The 18,984-nt window shown below is 50.7% G+C and overlaps 1 protein-coding gene across 1 annotated transcript in view; it reads right to left on the bottom strand.

Annotated features, from left to right (window-relative positions):
* Positions 1 to 320: 320 nt before the first annotated feature.
* The window catches only part of LOC142303972 (uncharacterized), a 62,525-nt gene continuing 43,861 nt past the window's right edge, over positions 321 to 18,984 (bottom strand). The window contains exon 4 of the mRNA XM_075345902.1: positions 321 to 3,537. Coding sequence (XP_075202017.1) covers positions 3,334 to 3,537 — 204 coding nt within the window. The 3' untranslated portion in view covers positions 321 to 3,333. The remainder of the gene's footprint in view (positions 3,538 to 18,984) is intronic.

Here is an 18,984-nt window from a genome sequence, read left to right as displayed (position 1 = left end):
ATCTCCCTTACTACAGTGTGACATGAACTGTTTGAACTTTTGCTAGTATTCTTGCGTCAGGGGACCTTTTAGCTTAATGTCTGACCTATAGTTTTACTTTTGGGTTGAGGGTTTTTTGGTGAATGGGGTGCTTCATCTGCCTAGGGCACCAAAATACCTTGTCTCGGACCTGGCAGGGCCCCACTGCAGCTGCACAGATTTCCCCAATGGTTTGCCAGGAAGAAGATATTAATAATAAAATAAAAAAAAAAATCATCAAATGTAGAATCATCAGTGTCATCCGTAGACGGTTTACAGTTAATGAAGAGCTCACACTATAGTGAATGCTTGCAAAGAATTTATTGCATATTTTGCAGTTTAATCATAGCTTAAAAATTATATATCAAATATAATGATCGGAGCAATGTGATACAATGAATCAGAATTTATAGGAAGAATCACAATTACAGGTTATATTCCCAGCATTCTCTTATATGCATGTGGTCTACTGAAATTCCAACATTCCAGCCATCAAATAACATTTTATTTTTTAATATTTTTTCATATTTTGTATATTTTTCATTATTATATATATATATATATATATATATATATATATATATATATATTTTTTTTTTTTTTTTTTTTTTTTGAGAATGTCCTGTACTTCAGATGAGACAGTAATATGAAATAGGTGGGAGCTTTTCTAGAATTATTCTGATAACCTAAGAACGTGGAGTGACGTGGCCTGATTGATAGTGGCAGTAAAGTAACCGTGTGTGGAGCTGAACACATGAACTCCCTGCGGCTCTTCCCCTCTGTATGTCCCCGTCCACTTCTGCACAATGAAGTATTATTATGAATTGCCCTGAAAAGCAAAGCTTCCTTATCACATCATATGATGGCACATGGCATCTTATTTTTTCTGTAGGACCCATATAGGATTCAGAATCTCCACTCACAGTATTATACAAACATGAGTGCACCCCTCACATTTTTGCACATTTTTTATTATATCTTTTCAAAGGACAGCACTCCAGATCTGACACTTTGGTACAATGTACATTAGTTAGTTTGCAGCTTGTGTAAATTTGGTGTCCTCTAAATAACATCACACAGTTATTAATGTCTAAACCGTTGGCAACAAAAGTGAGTGCACCCTTAAGTTAAAATGGTCAAATTGTCCCCTGTTAGCCATTTTCCTTTCCTGGTGTCATATGGTTCATTATTGTTACAAGTAGAGATGAACGAACCAGTGGAAGATCGGTTCGGTGGGTGCAGCTGAACCGAACCTCCATAGCTGTGGACATGACCCGAACCCTAATGGAAGTCACTCATTGGCAGTTCTCGTCAACACCCACATATAGTCAGCCATATGCAGAAAACTTCTGTGGGTGAGAGGGCAGGGTTTTTCCATTTTTTTTGAGTTGCACACTACTTCCGATCACGCTGCTGTTACCCCCAATGGGATCCATTTATACAATTCAATCGGCTCTCACCGGGCTGAGCACAGCGATGCTCGCGTGAGTGGTCAGCATAGGTAATGTGCCCAAACTATGTTTTTTTGTAAAGTTGTTGTTCAAACAGAAAAACTGAGCACCGAAGATTGGATTGATTCATCTCTAGTTACAAGGTCTCAGGTGTTTCATGTGTTACATTTGGTGTTATCGCTCACACACTCTCATACTGGTCACTGGAAGATCAACATGGCACCTTATGGCAAACAATTGTCTGAGGATCTGAAAAAAGTATTGTTGCTCTACATAAAGGTGGCTGAGGCTATAGGAAGATTTCCAACAGCCTGAAACTGAGCTGCAGCACGGTGGCCAAGACCATACAGCGGTATAACAAGACAGTAGCCACTCCAAACAGGCCTCACCATGGTCGACCTAAGAAGCTAAGTGCACATAATCAGCTTCATATCCAGAGGTTTTCTTTTCAAAATAGATGTAGGAGAGCATTTAGCACTGCTGCAGAGGTTACTGGTGTGGGGGGACCACGTGTCAGTGCTCTGACCATGCACCACACACTGCATCACATTGTGCTGCATGGTTGTCATCCCAGAAGGTTTAACGATGAAGCATAAGAAAGCCGCAAACATTTTGCTGAAGATAAGCAGACTAAGGACATGAATTACTGGAACTATATCCTATGGTCTGATGAGGCCAAGATAAACCTATTTGGTTCAGATGGTGACAAGTGTGTCCTGTCTCTACAGTCAGGCATGGTGGTGGAGGGTCATAGTTTGGGGCTGCATGAGAGCTGCTGGCTGTGGGGAGCTACAGTTCATTGAGAGAACCATGAATGTCAACATGTATTGTCTAAGGGGAACTCTTTCTCCTTGTGGAGACCTGACAAATCCGTCTGGCTGACAGTGAGGAGCCTTATAGCTGCAAAGGAGACGAACTCTAGTGCCACCTACTAGAAGTAGTATTGTGACATTCCCTTCATATTCTAACATGATAACGACACCAAACACCACCAAGACCACCACTGATTCACTAAAGAAACTGAGAGTAAAGGTGCTGGACCGTCCAAGCGTCTCCACAACTGAAATCTATGGAGCACCTGTGGGGCCTTCTCAAACAGAAGGTGCTGGAGCGCAAGGTCTCTACATCCAAAAGCTTCATGAAGCTGTCATGGAGGATGAAAGAGGATCCAGCAGCTCCTGTGAAGCTCTAGTGACCTCCATGCTTAAGAGAGTTAAGGCAGTGCTGGAAAATAGTTATGGCCACACAAAATATTCACACCAAGAGCACAAATTGCCATTTTTATCTTGAGGTGTACTCACTTTTGTTGTCAGTGATTTAGACACTAATAGCTGTGTGTTGAGTTATTTAGAGGACACCAAATCTACAGTTATACAAGCTTCACACTGACACTGTACATTGCACCACAGGGTCAGATCTTCAGTGCTGTCCATGAAGAGATATAATAAAATATTTACAGAAATGTGAGGGGTGTACTCACTTTTGTGATATTCTGTATGTCTCTCTATGTCATTGGAGACAGATGATAACATTTCTGCCCAATAGCAGCCTGTGAGCGCAGAAGTTCAGCTCCGTACGACCCTGGGATTTATTAATGGTAATTTAGAACACACAGAGATGCTCGTCTGTAGGTAACATCCACCACCATGTTGTGATTGTGATATCTTTTACATTATTGTTCTTTACTATTTATTACATAGCATTTTTCATTTAAATGCAGAAGCAAAATCATAAATTATGCATTGTGTAATCTTCTTATATTGGCAGTGATTGGGCATCATTGGTTGTGGGATATTCAGCATCGGCTCTAGAATCACTTCTCTAATGAGCGGCTGAATATCTTCTGGTGGTCAACTTGGAGGAATTAGTCGGTATAATCCTGTTGGGAGACCATCAGATGATAATGTGTCGCCCCTTTCCATATGCCTTCAAGTTGTGTCTGAAATCCAAAGAGGGTCCGGACTTTCACTTCGTACGGCACATTCAGTTCTGCTTTCCTCACAGAACCCACCACTCGTATGGCTTCACCAGGAGGGACCTCCACCTCGGAGGTTGATGAAAATGTCACCTGTATGAAGAGAAAATGATCAAAAATGATCAGATCAGAAATAGTAAATTATGAATCCATTATGTCAAAGAAGGTTTAATCCTAATCACAGAGGATTATGGTACAAGAACTAAGGGCCGCTTTACACGCTACGACATCGCTAAAGCGCTGTCGTTGGGGTCACGGAATTCGTGACGCACATCCGGCCGCGTTAGCGATGTCGTTGCGTGTGACACCAATGAGCGACTTTGAATCGTTGCAAAAACATTCAAAATCGCTAATCAGTGACATGGGGGTCCATTCCCAATTATCGTTGCTGCTGCAGGTACGATGTAGTTCGTCGCTCCTGCGGCAGCACACATCGCTATGTGTGACACCGCAGGAACGAGGAACCTCACCTTACCTGCATCCCACCAGCAATGAGGAAGGAAGGATGTGGGCGGGATGTTCGTCCCACACATCTCTGCCCCTCCGCTTTGATTGGGCGGCCGCTTAGTGACGTCGTTGTGACGCCGCATGAACCGCCCCCTTAGAAAGGAGGCGGTTTGCCAGCCAGAGCGACGTCGCAGGGCAGGTAAGTGCGTGTGACGGGGGGTAAGCAAGGTTGTGCGGCACGGTTAGCGATTTGCCCGTGACGCACAACCGATGGGGGCGGGTACGCACGTGTAAAGCGGCCCTTAGACTGTAGATTCTTTGTTTGCCGTTAGAAGGTGGGTTCTTTGCTGTAGATGATTCTTTACTACATGAGCACTGAAACTAGAGATCCTTTTACCATATCATGTGTAATGATTGAATCCTTCAACAAGTTCTAAGAGAAAACTCATCTGTTCAGAAATGCCTGTAATCTCCCATGACCCCACTGGCTCAACACTGTGCCAGAGCTGCCGGCTCACCACAGCCGGAGCTGCCGCCTCGCCACTGCCCCATCTACTGTCTCCTCCCAATATCTTATAGAATGTAAGTTCACAAGACCAGGATCCTCTTCCCTATGTACCAGTCTGTCTATTGTACATATATTTTGTATATAAAACCTTCTCATGTACAGCACCATGGAATTAATGGTGCTCTATAAATAAATATTAATAATAAATAATAATAAGAGTACCTGGAAGTTTTCCTTGAAAAAAATAAGATTACAGGTTTTGGTAGGGATTAGCGGACCCATGAGAGTTCGGGTTCCCTGGGTTCAGCAGGACTTTAATTAAAAGTTTGCTCAGGACCTGGACTTGACCCAGGTCGGTGGACAGACAGTTCTGGGGGTATACAGCACTGAGGTCAGGGGACAGACAGTTCTGGGGGTATACAGCACAGGGGTCAGAGGACAGACAGTTCAGGGGGTATACAGCACAGGGGTGGGGTAGTAAGACAGTTATAGGGTGGTGTACAGCACTGGGCTCAAGGGACAGGCAGTTCTGGGGATATACAGTACTGGGGTGGGGGGAGATACAGCTCTGGTTGGTATACAGCTCTGGGGTGGTATTTCACTGGGGTGGGGGGACATACAACTCTGGGGGGTATAGTGCACTTGAGTGGGGAGACAGATACTTCTGGTGGGTATACAGCACTGGTGTCAGGGGACAGACAGCTCTGGGGGTATACAGCAGTGGGGTGGGGGAGACAGACAGTTCTAGGGTGGTATATAGCACTTGGCTCAGGGGACATACAGTTCGGGGGGTATACAGTACAGGGGTGAGGGGACAGACAGTACAGGGGGTATACAGCAAAGGGGTGGGGGACATACACTGTACTGGCGGTATACAGCACTGGGGTGGAGGGACAGACTGTATTGGGGGTATGGAGCACTGGGATGGGTGGGACAGACAGTACTGGGGGTATACTGCACTGGGGTGGGGGGGTGACAGACAGTACTGGGGTATACAGCACTAGGGTGGGGGTGATCAACAGTTCTGGGGGTATACAGCACTGGGGTGGGGGGACAGACAGTTCTGGGGGTATACAGCACTGGGGTGGGTGAGACGACATACAGCTCGTCGGGATGTTGATGCTTCGGCTCCTTTCTTCATCTGTGAGTTGAGCCTAGAATATATGGGCTACTTCCAGGTTAGTGGGCGTGACTAGTGGGCCCCGGGGAGGATGATGACGAGAGTAGTGATTACATTTGGCGCCGAGGCGTGGGGCGGCAGTGCCAGTAATAAGAGTCTGAGTCTGTACCTGCGGTTCCAGATGTCTTTACTTACTCTTTGTGCTGCTCACCTGGATAGTACTGGTCACCTGCTGTGATGGGCTCCATCGACCCCGGGTAAGTTAGGAGAAGCCACCGGTGTTGAAAAGAAGAAGAAAGTCCTTTTCCAGAGTTGCCCTTCCCCTGTGAGGCACCTGGGCTGAGCGCTCCGCACCAAGCCCCAGGCCCCGTGAAGAGAAGAAAAAGGTGGTGCCGTGTCCCAGAACTGATGTCCCGTAGATACTGACTAGTGATTATGTGAGTTTGCTCCTTTTCTACCCCAAGTGGAACCCGCCCCCAGGTGGTTGTCCTAGTGACCAGGGAATTCCCATGCTTCATGATGGCTAACCCCCTGCCTACCCTAGTACAGCTCCCCAGAGAGATGGCTCCGAAGCTATATGTAAAGTGTGAATATGGAACACCGGTAATTAACCCACTCCCTACCTCGAGGCGAATACTGCAATTTGAATGAGCTGCAATACTCTGTGGCAACTGAAGCCTCAGAGGCGCCACAATACCATTGATCATAGTGGACGATGAAGTGGATAATAATTGGATATTGTAGTGGGTCTGGAGGCGTTGGACAAAGGTGAGGGATTGACTACAGATGCCTCGGGACACTACAAGAAACACCTGGTCCTGGCTGGGTGTGGGGATTTTGGCCATGTGGGCTGGGAACCCCCCACAGGCAGGACAGTACCATTGATGTTGACTATGCAGGACCAGACAACAACTTAAAGCTTGTCTCTTCCAAGGTTCAGGGACCAGACATGGCTGCAAGGCTCTGATTCTATTAGAAAGAAGCTCCGTTTAACCCAACGTGATTTTATGTGGGGATAATAATACATAGAACCCCACAATTGGCACAAACTCAAAAACATAATAAACAAAAGCGAGAACAAGGAGTTATTAAGTGCAAAAAATATAGACAATTTTATTAAATACAGCATGTGACCATCCGTTAAAAACACATAAAATCCAGAGGGCAAAAGTCCATCATACATCAGGGTTAATAGCAAACAGTAAATACATGACAATGCACCCAAATAGGTGCATGCATTATATACAGCCTATCCAATAAAGGCCAGAAGTAAGATTAACCCCTCAGAATCACAACCACATTACAGCATGTGCAAGATCATTGCTGGCATATCTACCAAAGGCTGGTGGGGTGACAGGACCAGGCCCAGTCACAAGAGCAGAGACCTCATAAAAGCAGACGTTCGTTTCGAAAATTCTTTGTCTTAGATCTTCATCAGGGCAGAGGCTCTGATTCTGACTGGGACACAGGGTTGGGGAACTGGATGATACTCTCCTCCAAGCCACCCAATCTTAACTCCGCCAACATCAGAGCCATCAGCCACCACCATCCACTTTGTCCTGCCCATCTCCACACCATCCGTCATCACGCCTTCCTTCTCCTTACAAAATGCCGCAGTCCCACTCAGCCAGCTGTACTGCTTCACTTCAGCAGGGTGGGGTTTCTTCTAGCAGACCCTGCAGTTTCCTTTAGTCTCCACCCATTCCATGCTGTCAATCTACAGAGGACGGAAATTCTGCTTCAACTTTGTCCAATGGGGGCGGTCATTGTGGTGACATCCCAGGATTCCTATTCTGTCATTGGGCGTGGCGTATCAAGGGCTGGACAGATCTTTGCACCCTTTTGCTCTGTTGCTGCTCACACCACTTTCCACCAACTGAGGGCTGCTGCTCAGCGCCATCTTTGACCTCGCTGTGGTCGCCATGTTCAATGCAGGCCATGTCCTCCCCGCAACACTTGGATTTTCCATCAGTGAGGCTTGATACTACAGACTATGCCAAGTGTGAAGTGGTGTGAGGCGGAGGTAGGAAGAGAGGTTTTAACTATGGATGCCCTGGCAAGCTACATCAAACACCAGTCCTTGGCTGGGTGTGTAGAGTTTATCCGTTTGGGCTGGAATCCCTATAGCCTACACACTAGCATTGATGTTAGTGTGGCGCCCCTGACCTGGTCAGGCACCAATGAGTACTACACCCATGCTGGGAGCAGTACAATACAGGTAAACCAGAAGGCTGACCGAGGTGTGATCACAGGCGCATAGTAATCAGGTCTCCCCCATTTACCTTTGTTAGGGACCCCTGGGGAATCCAGGAGGGGGGCGTGGCCTCCATGTCCACACAAGGGGTGTGTAAGAGAGTCTGGTTGCTAGGTGGCATAGGCAGGCACAGAGGGGAGGGAGTAGTGAGCCAGTTAGTAAGTGCAGCTCAGGGAGAGCAGACGTGAGAAGCAGACCCTGCAGGCTGTTACAATCTGACAGCGTCCGCACAGTGACTACCAACGGGGGAGAAAGGGCTACCTGGCAGTGCCGCCTGAAAAGCTACCTAAGGCCGGAAGAGCTGAGAGGTGGTGAACTAAGGGGACTGTCTTGTAGACCCTGCCCGCATGAGTTACAGGTACCCAAAGCAGGGACCTATTTATTAGGCCTGTTGAACCTGCCGGTGGAGGCACTGCACGCTCTCCACCAACCACACACAGAGTCCGGAGCCACGTAGCAAAGTGAGGGCCCATAGTTCACAGGAGGCAAGCAGCCGGAGTGACCTGGTCCAGGCTACAAGCAAACGGGCCAAAACGAGGGGAGAAAGGCAGCAGCAACTTCCCTGGGCGATCCCAGCAGGACTTCAAGTCGGGGTCACCCCAAAACACAAAGGGGCTAGGAAGGCGAGTCGGTAGTCACCCTCATCAGTCAGCCTGACGGAGTGCCTGGTTCGCTCTGGGTAATCCAAGCTTCGCCCGGGTACTCACCCTGCCATCAATTGTGAGTAAAAACCCTGAAAGACTGTCTGGACTGTGCCTGAGTCATTCTGCTACTTGTGGTTCCACACATACTCCAACCGGGCCCTGGGGCCTGCCTCACTCTCGGGAGGCCACGACACCTAGCTGCACACAACACCAGCCCCAGGTGTCCCCTAACCTGCAGCGGCGGTCCCCTGACCACAATACCGAGAGTGGCGTCATGAAAAAAACCTAAAGGAAGGTTCCCTACCTGTGACCAGACTGTTCCTCCACGTGGAGTCCCCAAAGGTAATGCACGGCTACAACCGGGCTCTACATCAGGTGGCCAGGACTGGACAACTTAAGGTTTTTAAAGGCTCAACTCTTCCACATGTCATGGACCAGGCTGGGGTGTACGCCTCTGATTCAGACTGGGACACAGGCTTGGGGAACTTAGTGACATTCTCCGCCAAGCCACCTAATCTGACCTCCTCTGAAATCATAGCCATCAGTCGCCTCCATCCTGATCCTCTCCATAACATACCACAGCTCCGTCATCACTTCTTCCTTCTCCTTACATAATGGCGCAGTCCAGCTCACCCCTCAGCAGCCAGTTGTACAGCTCCATCTCATGCAGAGTGGGGTCTCTTCCAGCTGACCACAGTACTTTCTTCAGGTCTCTGCCTGTTACTTGCTGTCAATCTACAAAGGATGGAAATTTGCCTTCCACTTCTTCCAATGGGGAGGTCACTAGTCGTCGTGGAGTGGCATCTCCAAGCTTGGTTCTTCTGTCAATGGGCATGGTTTCTCGAGGGCTGGCCAGATCTTTGTGCCTTTTTGCTCCATTCAAGTTCACACTTCAGTTTCATATCAGGACAGATGCTCAGTGACATATTCAACCTCAACGTGGTAACCATTAGAGATGGGCGAACCTGAGGTTCGGTTTTCAAACCAAACACCAACTTAAAAAAACAGGACTGAGGTTTGGAGTTTGAATGCTGTACATGCAAACTTAACTCACACGAGCAACGTTGCCCTCAGGTGCGCTTGGTGCTCAGCCCTGTGCGAGCCGCTTACAGTGTTTGAATGGTACACACTGGGGGTAAAACCGCGTGACCACGTGAAGTGTGCAACAAAAAAAAAAAAATGGAAAATGCCTGCCCACCCTCCCCCAGAAGTAATATGCTCATGCCTGGCTAAATATGGACGGAGACCCAAACTGCCAATCAGTGTTTCCAAATCTCCTCGGGCAAGGTTTGCACACGTGAAGGCTCGGTTCATTGCTGCCAGAGAACTGAACCTCCAAAAGCTTGCTCATCTTTAGTAGCCATATTCTATGTAGCTCAATGTAGTTGAGTGGCTCAGTGGTTAGCACTGCAGTCTTGCAGCGCTGGGCTCCTGGGTTCAAATTCCACCAAGGACAACATCTACAAAGAGTTTGTATGTTCTCATTTTGTTTGTGTGGGTTTTCTCCGGGTTCTCCTATTTCCTCCCTTACTCCAAAGACATACTATTAGGGAATTTGGATTGTGAGCCCCGATGGGCACAGTGTTTCTGATGTATGTAAAGCGCTGTGGAATTAATGGCGCCATGTAAGTGAATAATATATATATAACTAGAAATAGGTCCAATGCTATCGCATCGGGAGCGCGGTGAAATGAACATCTGTCTATAGTTAGTGGTGCTGACAGGAGCAGTGGACAGGTGTCACACTTTTTGCGCTTTCCAATATATCTGTTGTATGTCATTCCTCTGCATTTGTGTATTGTATGTGTTGCGTCATTTCACCTCTTTCACCCCTGTGCACTGTCTTTTCCTTGTTGTGTGCTGTATATTGGTATCTGGTGTTGTTTTTCTTGAGCTGTCTTCACTATGTGGTGTCTCCCCTGTGTGCTGTGTGTGTGTTTACACTATATGGTCTCTTGTAAAATGTCTTATGACTATAATTGGATGTCTCGTCAGTGTTGCCATGTCTCATCAGTGTTGCCATGTTACGTCAGTGTTGCCATGTCTCGTCAGGGCCACCATGTCTCATCAGTGTTGCCATGTTACGTCAGTGTTGCCATGTCTCGTCAGGGCCACCATGTCTCATCAGTGTTGCCATGTTACGTCAGTGTTGCCATGTCTCGTCAGGGCCGCCATGTTACGTCAGTGTTGCCATGTCTCATCAGGGCCACTATGTCTCATCAGGGCCACCATGTCTCATCAGTGTTGCCATGTTACGTCAGTGTTGCCATGTCTCGTCAGGGCCACCATGTCTCGTCAGTCTTGCCATGTCTGGTCAGGGCTGCCATGTTACGTCAGTGTTGCCATGTCTCGTCAGGGCCACCATGTCTCGTCAGTCTTGCCATGTCTGGTCAGGGCTGCCATGTTACGTCAGTGTTGCCATGTCTCGTCAGGGCCACCATGTCTCGTCAGTCTTGCCATGTCTGGTCAGGGCTGCCATGTTACGTCAGTGTTGCCATGTCTCGTCAGGGCCACCATGTCTCATCAGTCTTGCCATGTCTGGTCAGGGCCGCCATGTTACGTCAGTGTTGCCATGTCTCGTCAGGGCCACCATGTCTCGTCAGTCTTGCCATGTCTGGACAGGGCTGCCATGTATCGTCAGTGTCGCCATGTCTTGTCAGTGCCGCCATGTCTCATCGCTCGCCGCAACATCGCTCAAGGCATGGCGATGTCAGGCAAGGGCGGACATACCCGATCTTGCGCCTTTCTGCTCTGTGACATCGCAAATGTGTAATTTAAAACACCAACACTTCATTCTACCTGGATGCAGTATGGGTAGCACAATGTGAGACTGGAAACCGAATTGTTCTTACTCAGCCAACAATTTGGGTTCCGCCTGCACTGTTCTCCCTGGTTACCATGGCTATGAAGTGGGCGTGAACTGCGGCTGCGCAACTGACAGTACCGCAGTGCATTGTGGGATACGGTTACATCTGCAAATGGCAATTATGTATGTAGATTATTAAGATAAGATAAGATATAGAACACCTTGCATCCACTGAATCACATATGTAAAGCCCCACACAAAGCTGCATTACCTTCAGGGACTCCACGTGGAGGGATCTTCTGGTTATGGGTACGTTGACTTCTATGGGAAATGATTCGTGATGCCACTCTCTGTAATTGCGGTCAGGGTAACCGCCACTGCAGTCGGGTAGCACCTGAGGCTGATGGTAGGTGCAGTTTAGATGATGTGGCCCCCCGAGAGTGGGGCTGGCCCCAGGGCCCAGTGTAGGTGTATAGTGCAGCAGGTCGCAGAGTAACTCAGTCTCAGTCCAATGGTGTCTTTCAGGATTTTTACTCACAATTAGGTGGCAGGGGTGAGTAACCCAGACGATGCTTCAGTAGACCAGGAGGAACCAGGTATCCCTTTTGGCTGAGGTAGAGGTGACTACCAGCACACCTTCCTAGTCCTCTTTTGTTTGTGGTGACCCAAACTTGAAGTCCTACGGGGTCACCCAGGGAAGTTGCTCTCAGCCTGTCCTCCCCTTTTTTGGCCCGTTTGCTTGTAGCCTGGACCAGGTCACTCCGGCTGCTTGCCTCCTGTGAACTATGGGCCCTCTCGTTGCTAAGTGGCTCCGGACTCTGTGTGTGGTTGGTGGAGAGCATGCAGTGCCTCCACCGTCAGGTCCATCAAGCCTAATAAATAGGTCCCTGCTCTGGGTACCTGTAACCCGTACGGGCAGGGTATACTAGGCAGTCCCCTTAATCCACCGCCTCTCAGCCCTCCTGACCCTAGGTGATGTTTCAGGTGGCACTACCAGGTAGCCCTTTTCCCCCGCCAGTAGCCACGAATGGTGCAGTGTCTGAAAGGCTCTGCTCAGTGCTCCCTCCAGACACGACTTCTCTCCTTCACTTCCTCTGACTAACTCTGCCTCTGCCCACTTCTCTGTTCCCAGTGACACACCCACCACTAGCTGGGAGGCGAGGGACACAACCCCTGACTGAGTCTGCTCAGGGGTCCCCTCTAGCTATGTGTGTGTTCTGGTTACCAAGTGATCCGTGTGTCCACACCCTAATCAGCCTCTGGGATTACCTGTATTGTACTGACCCAGCATGGGTGCAGTACTCAGTGGTGCCTGACCAGGTCAGGGGTGCCACACATACAATACTGCTAAACCAGGAACCACTTGGTGCAGAGTGTTCAAACAGTGTTACTAATGTGACGCCCTGGACTAGCCAGGTAGTCACAGGTAGGCCCTTGCACAAACACCCGTCCCCTAAAAAGGGTAATATCAGCAAACCCTTAAAACCCTAGTCACCTCCCTCAGGATTTGATGTCCACACCAGGGGGGCGGAGCCAGGTGGTTGGCCACGCCCACCGAGGAGTTCACAGGTCCTGAGGCAGGAAAAGCCAGTGAGTCTGAGATCAGTTGACAGTGAAGTGGAGAGGAGTTCAAGTGTAGACCTGTGTCCAGGTCTGCCCCAGTCTAACTCTATGTGTCTGGGTCGGAGCCCAGTCCCCTCTGGCTAGGAGGCAAGCGATGGCCAGTGAAGTCCACACACACACACACACACACACACACATCACACTGGCAGGACGGAGTTAATAGCTTTTGCAGCATGTAGTTTTGAGCCTATGACTCATCCTGTCTCCTTAATGAGCAGGTGGCTGCACACAGGCAGGTCCCCATGACAACCAAGGGGAGGGGGGCCTGAATAGGAGTGAGTTTAGTGCAGAACACAGAAAGTTTATCAGAACGTCCGAGGCTGCAGGAGAGTGCAGACTTACACAGGACAGCTCCCTGCTGAGGAGATGCCACGAGACCAGGGCTGATAACACCTAGAGGAAGGGAATGGAGCTGAGGACTGGGGATCCCTGGAGAAAGTTGTACCTGGTGGCGGTTGGGGTCGCCCGCTACCGGGATGAGAAAGACAGAGAGGCGGCAAGATCCCAAAATGCTCTATGCCACGGGGACGGCACTAACGCACACAAAAGGGAGAGACCCCCAGGTCACCTCACCGGACCCCCTTCCTCCTACCTGCCCAGGACCAACCAAAGGCTACAGGCGGTGAGGACTAGCACCCGGGTGCGATGTGGAATGGACTTTTATTAAAGAACAACTGGAACTGCACTCCGTGACTGCTGTGAGTAATGCCACCGCCCTGTGCCCCCGGTGTCACTGAGGACTGTTGCCCTGGGTCTCAATAACCTCCTGGGGCTCCCCCGCTCCGCCCATGGGGAGCGATTCCATCCGGCTGCCCGTAACACCTGCCCCGGAGAGAGACTGTGCAGCGGCGGCTGAACACCTGGCCGCAAACCACGGGTGGCGCTGCAAGCATCCCCCGTCCCCATCCCATCCCGTTTCCTGGGGGAGAGCGATGGCAAGCTCCCCAGGAACCCCATTACCCTCCTTCCATCCCCCTTGTAACACCGGACTGACTTTGGGACTTTCTTTTTATTGAAACCCGTCGGGGGTCACGGAAGCCGGGTCGGGCCACTCACAGCCTGACCCCGAATACCACCGGCCCGGTGACCGTGCGAGCCCTGCAAGCCCCGGCACAGGCGTTTCAAGTTGGCGCTGCGAGCAGGGTCCGGACGAGACCCGGTAACACTGGGTGACGTGTGCCTTGTGAACACCATCTGCAATATTGGATCGTCTAACATTTATTTTGGTGCCCGCGGCTGCGGGCATGCGACAAATGGACTTGGACTGTACAATGGCATCCATTGAGAATGGGATGGGCGCCATGCATACCAACAAGGACTGGACTAGCCCGCCCTTCGTGGGTGGGGCTGCAGCGGGGCGTGAAAATCCGTGCCCGCCCCTTTGTTGGACATTTGCTAGGAGCCAGGAACCCTGCCTCCCCAGGACCAGGAGAAGATGGGGGAATGATATGGACTGCCTGGGTGCGAGCTTTGGCGAGTGGTGGCCGGAGGGGTGAGCCCGGCATCGCAGCCTGCGCCGAGATTGGACTCCTGAGTTTATTCCCTAAACCTGGGTACCTGGAGGGCCCTGGAGCGCCGTAAGGAGGCCTGTTCCAGAAAGTTTAAATGTTTTTGATATATGCAACTGTTTCTTTTTCCATGCTTTTCTTCTTTTTCTTCTTCTTTTTCCTCCTGCCTCTTCCTATCCCTTATTGGGTCCTGGTAGAAGGGATGTGTTAATTTGTTTATCTATGAAAAGTTTTTTGTTTTTTTTGCGGCGTTGTTTGTTGTCGCAACCCCGAAGTGTTGCGTTTTTGGTCTGGAGGATTGTAACGCCCCTGTAACCCGGGTCGTTACAGGGTATTAAATGTTACCCCATTTTTTCCCGGACAGGAGGAGTGAAGTCGACACGCACACTCACAGCACACTGGCAGGAAGGAGTTAATAGCTTTTGCAGCATGAAATTTTGAGTCCATGACTCATCCTGTCTCCTTAATGAGCAGGTGGCTGGACACAGGCAGGTCCCCATGACAACCAAGGGGAGGGGGGCCTGAATAGGAGTGAGTTTAGTACAGAACACACAGAAAGTTTAGTCAGAACTTCCGAGGCTGCAGGAGAGTGCAGACTTACACAGGACAGCTCCCTGCTGAGGAGATGCCACGAGACCAGGGCTGATAACACCTAAAGGAAGGGAATGGAGCTGAGAACTGGGGATCCCTGGAGAAAGTTGTACCCGGTGGCGGTTGGGGTCGCCCGCTACTGGGATGAGAGAGACAGAGAGGCGGCGAGTTCCCAAGATGCTCTATGCCACGGGGATGGCACTAACGCACACGGAAGGGAATACCCAGATCACCTCACCGGACCCCCTTCCTCCTACCTGCCCGGGACCAACCAAAGGCTACAGGCGGCGACGACCAGCACCCGGCTGCGATGTGGAACGGACTTTTAATAAAGAACAACTGGAACCGCACTCCGTGACTGCTGTGAGTAATGCCGCCGCCCTGTGCCCCCGATGTCCCTGAGGACTGTTGCCCTGGGTCTCAATAACCTCCCGGGGCTCCCCCGCTCCACCCGTGGGGAGCGATTCCATCCAGCTGCCCGTACCACCTGCCCCGGAGAGAGACTGCGCAGCGGCGGCTTAACACCTGGCCGCAAACCACGGGTGGAGCTGCAATCCCCGTCCCCGTCCCATCCCGTTTCCTGGGGGAGAGCAATGGCAAGTTCCCCAGGAACCCCGTTACCCTCCTTCCATCCCCCTTGTAACACCGGACTGACTTTGGGACTTTCCTTTTATTGAAACCCGCCGGGGGTCACGGAAGCTGGGTCGGGCCACTCACAGCCTGACCCCGAATACCACCGGCCCGGTGACTGTGCGAGCCCTGCAAGCCCCGGCTCGGGCGTTTCAGAACTGTAAGGGACCGGGACAGGGCAGTGGCCCGCCGGAACCGAACCGGGGAACCGACTGGAAGCCGGAGCACAGAGGGGGTACTCAGACCCTGAAACGGGGTCCAGAAACTGCCGGACCCGTTAATTAACTGATTGAGGTCTGGACTTTAAGTCCTTTCCCACCCAAGTCCCGACTGAAGATAACAGCCCACCTAAAAGGGGATAAAAAGTCACCGTCAAGGCTAGAGATCCAAGGGGCCAGCGTCTGCGGGCAAACGGGCTCTCCCGACACGTACACTCCGGGGAGCGGGGCTCCCGTAGCTGAAGCACGGGTGTCCAACTACAAAAAAGGTGCAGGAGAAAGGCGGAGACCACCAAAATTCGACTGGGGGACCAGATGCAGCCGGCTGCGGGCACCGACCACCATCCTTCGTGGTTTACCAGAGACTCAGTGCATCTTTAATAGTGAGTATCACTGTGCCCTCGGGCTGCGCATCGCCAAGCACCACTACACCATACCCATCTGGTCCCGGGGCCATCACCCCTGCACACGGAGGGGTTAACACCAAAACTGCACAACATCTCCCCCGGGGTGCCTAGTAAACAGCAGCGGTGGTGCCTACGTTCACCACGACCCGTGGGTGGCGTCACGAACTTTAACCTAAAAACCCCCTTCAAAGCGCCAGCCCCCTTGCAGAGCGAAGTGACCCCCGGTCCGGAGGCGCTCGAGCCACCGACACACGAGCCCAGATCCGAGCGGCTTGGCTTCAGCCGAGCGCGGGGTGGTACACTAACACTACTTCATTAACTCCCTAGAAGGGGACTGAACAGAGTGCTGATGTAACGCCCTGGCCTATCAGGTCGTCACAAGGGTGCCGTGCAATCTGCCCTTCTGCATGGTACCCGCTCCTCCTTGGTTACGGGTCCTGTCCCTTTGATGTTGCTAAGAACAGGTATACACAAATCCTGAGGAACATTCTGCACCACACCCACCAGACACCCATTGGGCACTCCGAGGGGAAAAGGGCCACCCAGATGGAGAGGATGGAAGAAGGAGGGCCAGCAGTGTCAGGAGTAGTCAGAGAGTAGTCAGTGAGCTGTGACAGGGAAAGGTCATGCTGCGGAGCAGGGCTCCTGTACCCGTCCCAGGTGCCAGACGTTGACCTGGACTGTAAGGAGCTGGAACCCCAGTCGCAGGGGGTAGTGACAGGGGGCACAGTACTGCCACGGAGGGCAGATCGGCAGCCTTGTGCTACAACCGGGCAGGGACCAGGGCACGACAGGGTACGTGGACCCTAGGCTGGGAAGGAGCTTTATGCAGCCCAGTAACTCACCTGACGAGGACGGAATCTTCACGAACCGTTCTCCACCCGCTCCAAAATCAGGGTACTAGCGCAACAAGGTGGATAGGACTTCCCAAAATTGTCCAGAAAATCCCAAGCGTGAATCCTGAGAGCAAGCTCACTCTGCTAGCCATGCAGGTGAGCGGGACCTGAGTAGTTTCAGGCAAAAGGGATCCACACAGAGTAAACACAGTGCCAAGGAACAAGGCTTCAGACCAACCAGCAACGCCAAAAGGGCACGGACCCAGCGTGTTCAACCAAAGGTTAAAGGGCATTCAGGACTTTGGTTTACCCAGTGTCAGCGTCAGCATTTCTGGACTGTGTGAGTACGTTGTGTCCCTCTACTCCCGACGGGTCCCCAGCCAGCCGTTACCGAGCCTCGGGAAACTATCCCCCTGCTCACGAAGGGGTTAACATCACGAGCTGCAATTCCATCGCTCCCGGGCGCTCCCTCACCAACGCAGCAGCGGTGGTATCCCGCTTTACCACGACCCGTGGGTGGCGTCATGAACACTATCTAATCCTTTCACCCCCTTATTGTAAATATCTTTTCCCCCTTTTTCATTTCGAGCGGCCACCCGACCCGCCTTGGGTCCGGAGACCCCTCGAGCCACTGGGGATCTGGATCCGAGCAGCCCGTCAGCTGTCGCGGGGGCGGCACACTGACAGGGCCGAACAGTGTGATTATGATGTCACAAGTGCTGTACACGCGACTCCTGTACAGCCGGGACACCACCGGCCTGGGTGCTCCGGCCTGTATCGCGTTAATTTTTTGCCACCCGCCCTGCGTATTTCCCTGTGGGGAAAGTTAACCGTTCAACTAAGCCACTCCAGGAAACTTCCAGCATTACTGACAGCCGCGCGGACCACCTGCCAAAACCACCTGCAGCCTTGAATTCTGTGCAATCTGAGTAAGTTATAATCACAGTGTTCCACCCTATCAGCTCTCTGTGCAGTCACCTTCTAGTGAGTTATAATAATAATAATAATAATAATATTAATCTTTATTTCTATAGCGCCAACATATTCCGCAGCGCTTTACAATTCAGGAGGATCATATACATATACATATCATATACATATACAAACAAGTAACAATTATAGAAGATACAATATTTAAAGGGAAAAAAGGCAACCCTGCTCGTGAGAGCTTACAATCTACAATGAGATGGGGGGAGGGGCAAGGTACAAGTGCTTATTTACAGTGACAATCCAGCCATCTCAAGGAAATGGGGGATAGATAATGGCTTCCTGGACCAGTTGGTCAGAGCCTTGAGATGCATTTGGGTGCCATGGAGTTTGACTTGCGGTTATTTTCTAATAAGTTGTGGAGGGATTAGGTGAAATTCGTTTGGCTAGGGAGTGTGATAGGCCGCCCTAAAAAGATGCGTTTTTAGGGAGCGTCTGAAGCTGAGTAAATTGTGATTTGTCTTAACTTCTTGGGGTAGAGTGTCCCAGAGGTTTGGTGCAGCTCAGAAGTAGTCTTGGATTCGGGAGTTTGAGGTTCGAATTAGTGTGGATGTTAGTCGAAAGTCATTTGCCGAGCATAGAGAACGGGTGGTGTGATAGACAGAGAGGAGGGTGGAGATGTAGGGGGGTGCCACACTGTGGAGAGTTTTGTGGGTGAGAATAAGCAGTTTGAATTGGATCCTGTGATATATGGGCAGCCATTGCAATGACTGGCAAAGAGCAGAGGCATCCGAGTAGCGGTTAGCAAGATAGGTGACCCTGGCTGCTGCATTAAGGATGGACTGTAGAGGAGAGAGTCTAGTAAGGGGGAGACCAATTAATAGAGAGTTACAGTAGTCAAGGCGGGAGTGGATCAGGGCCACGGTGAGGGTTTTTGTCGTTTCCATTGTAAGAACGGGGCGGATTCTAGAGATATTCTTGAGGTGCAAGAGGCAGGAGCGGGCAAGAGATTGTATGTGGG

Source organism: Anomaloglossus baeobatrachus, chromosome 1, assembly GCF_048569485.1.
Source record: "Anomaloglossus baeobatrachus isolate aAnoBae1 chromosome 1, aAnoBae1.hap1, whole genome shotgun sequence".
Taxonomy (NCBI): Eukaryota; Metazoa; Chordata; class Amphibia; order Anura; family Aromobatidae; genus Anomaloglossus; species Anomaloglossus baeobatrachus.
Note: the sequence above shows the minus strand (reverse complement) of the source record. Positions and strands in the feature narration are given on the sequence as shown.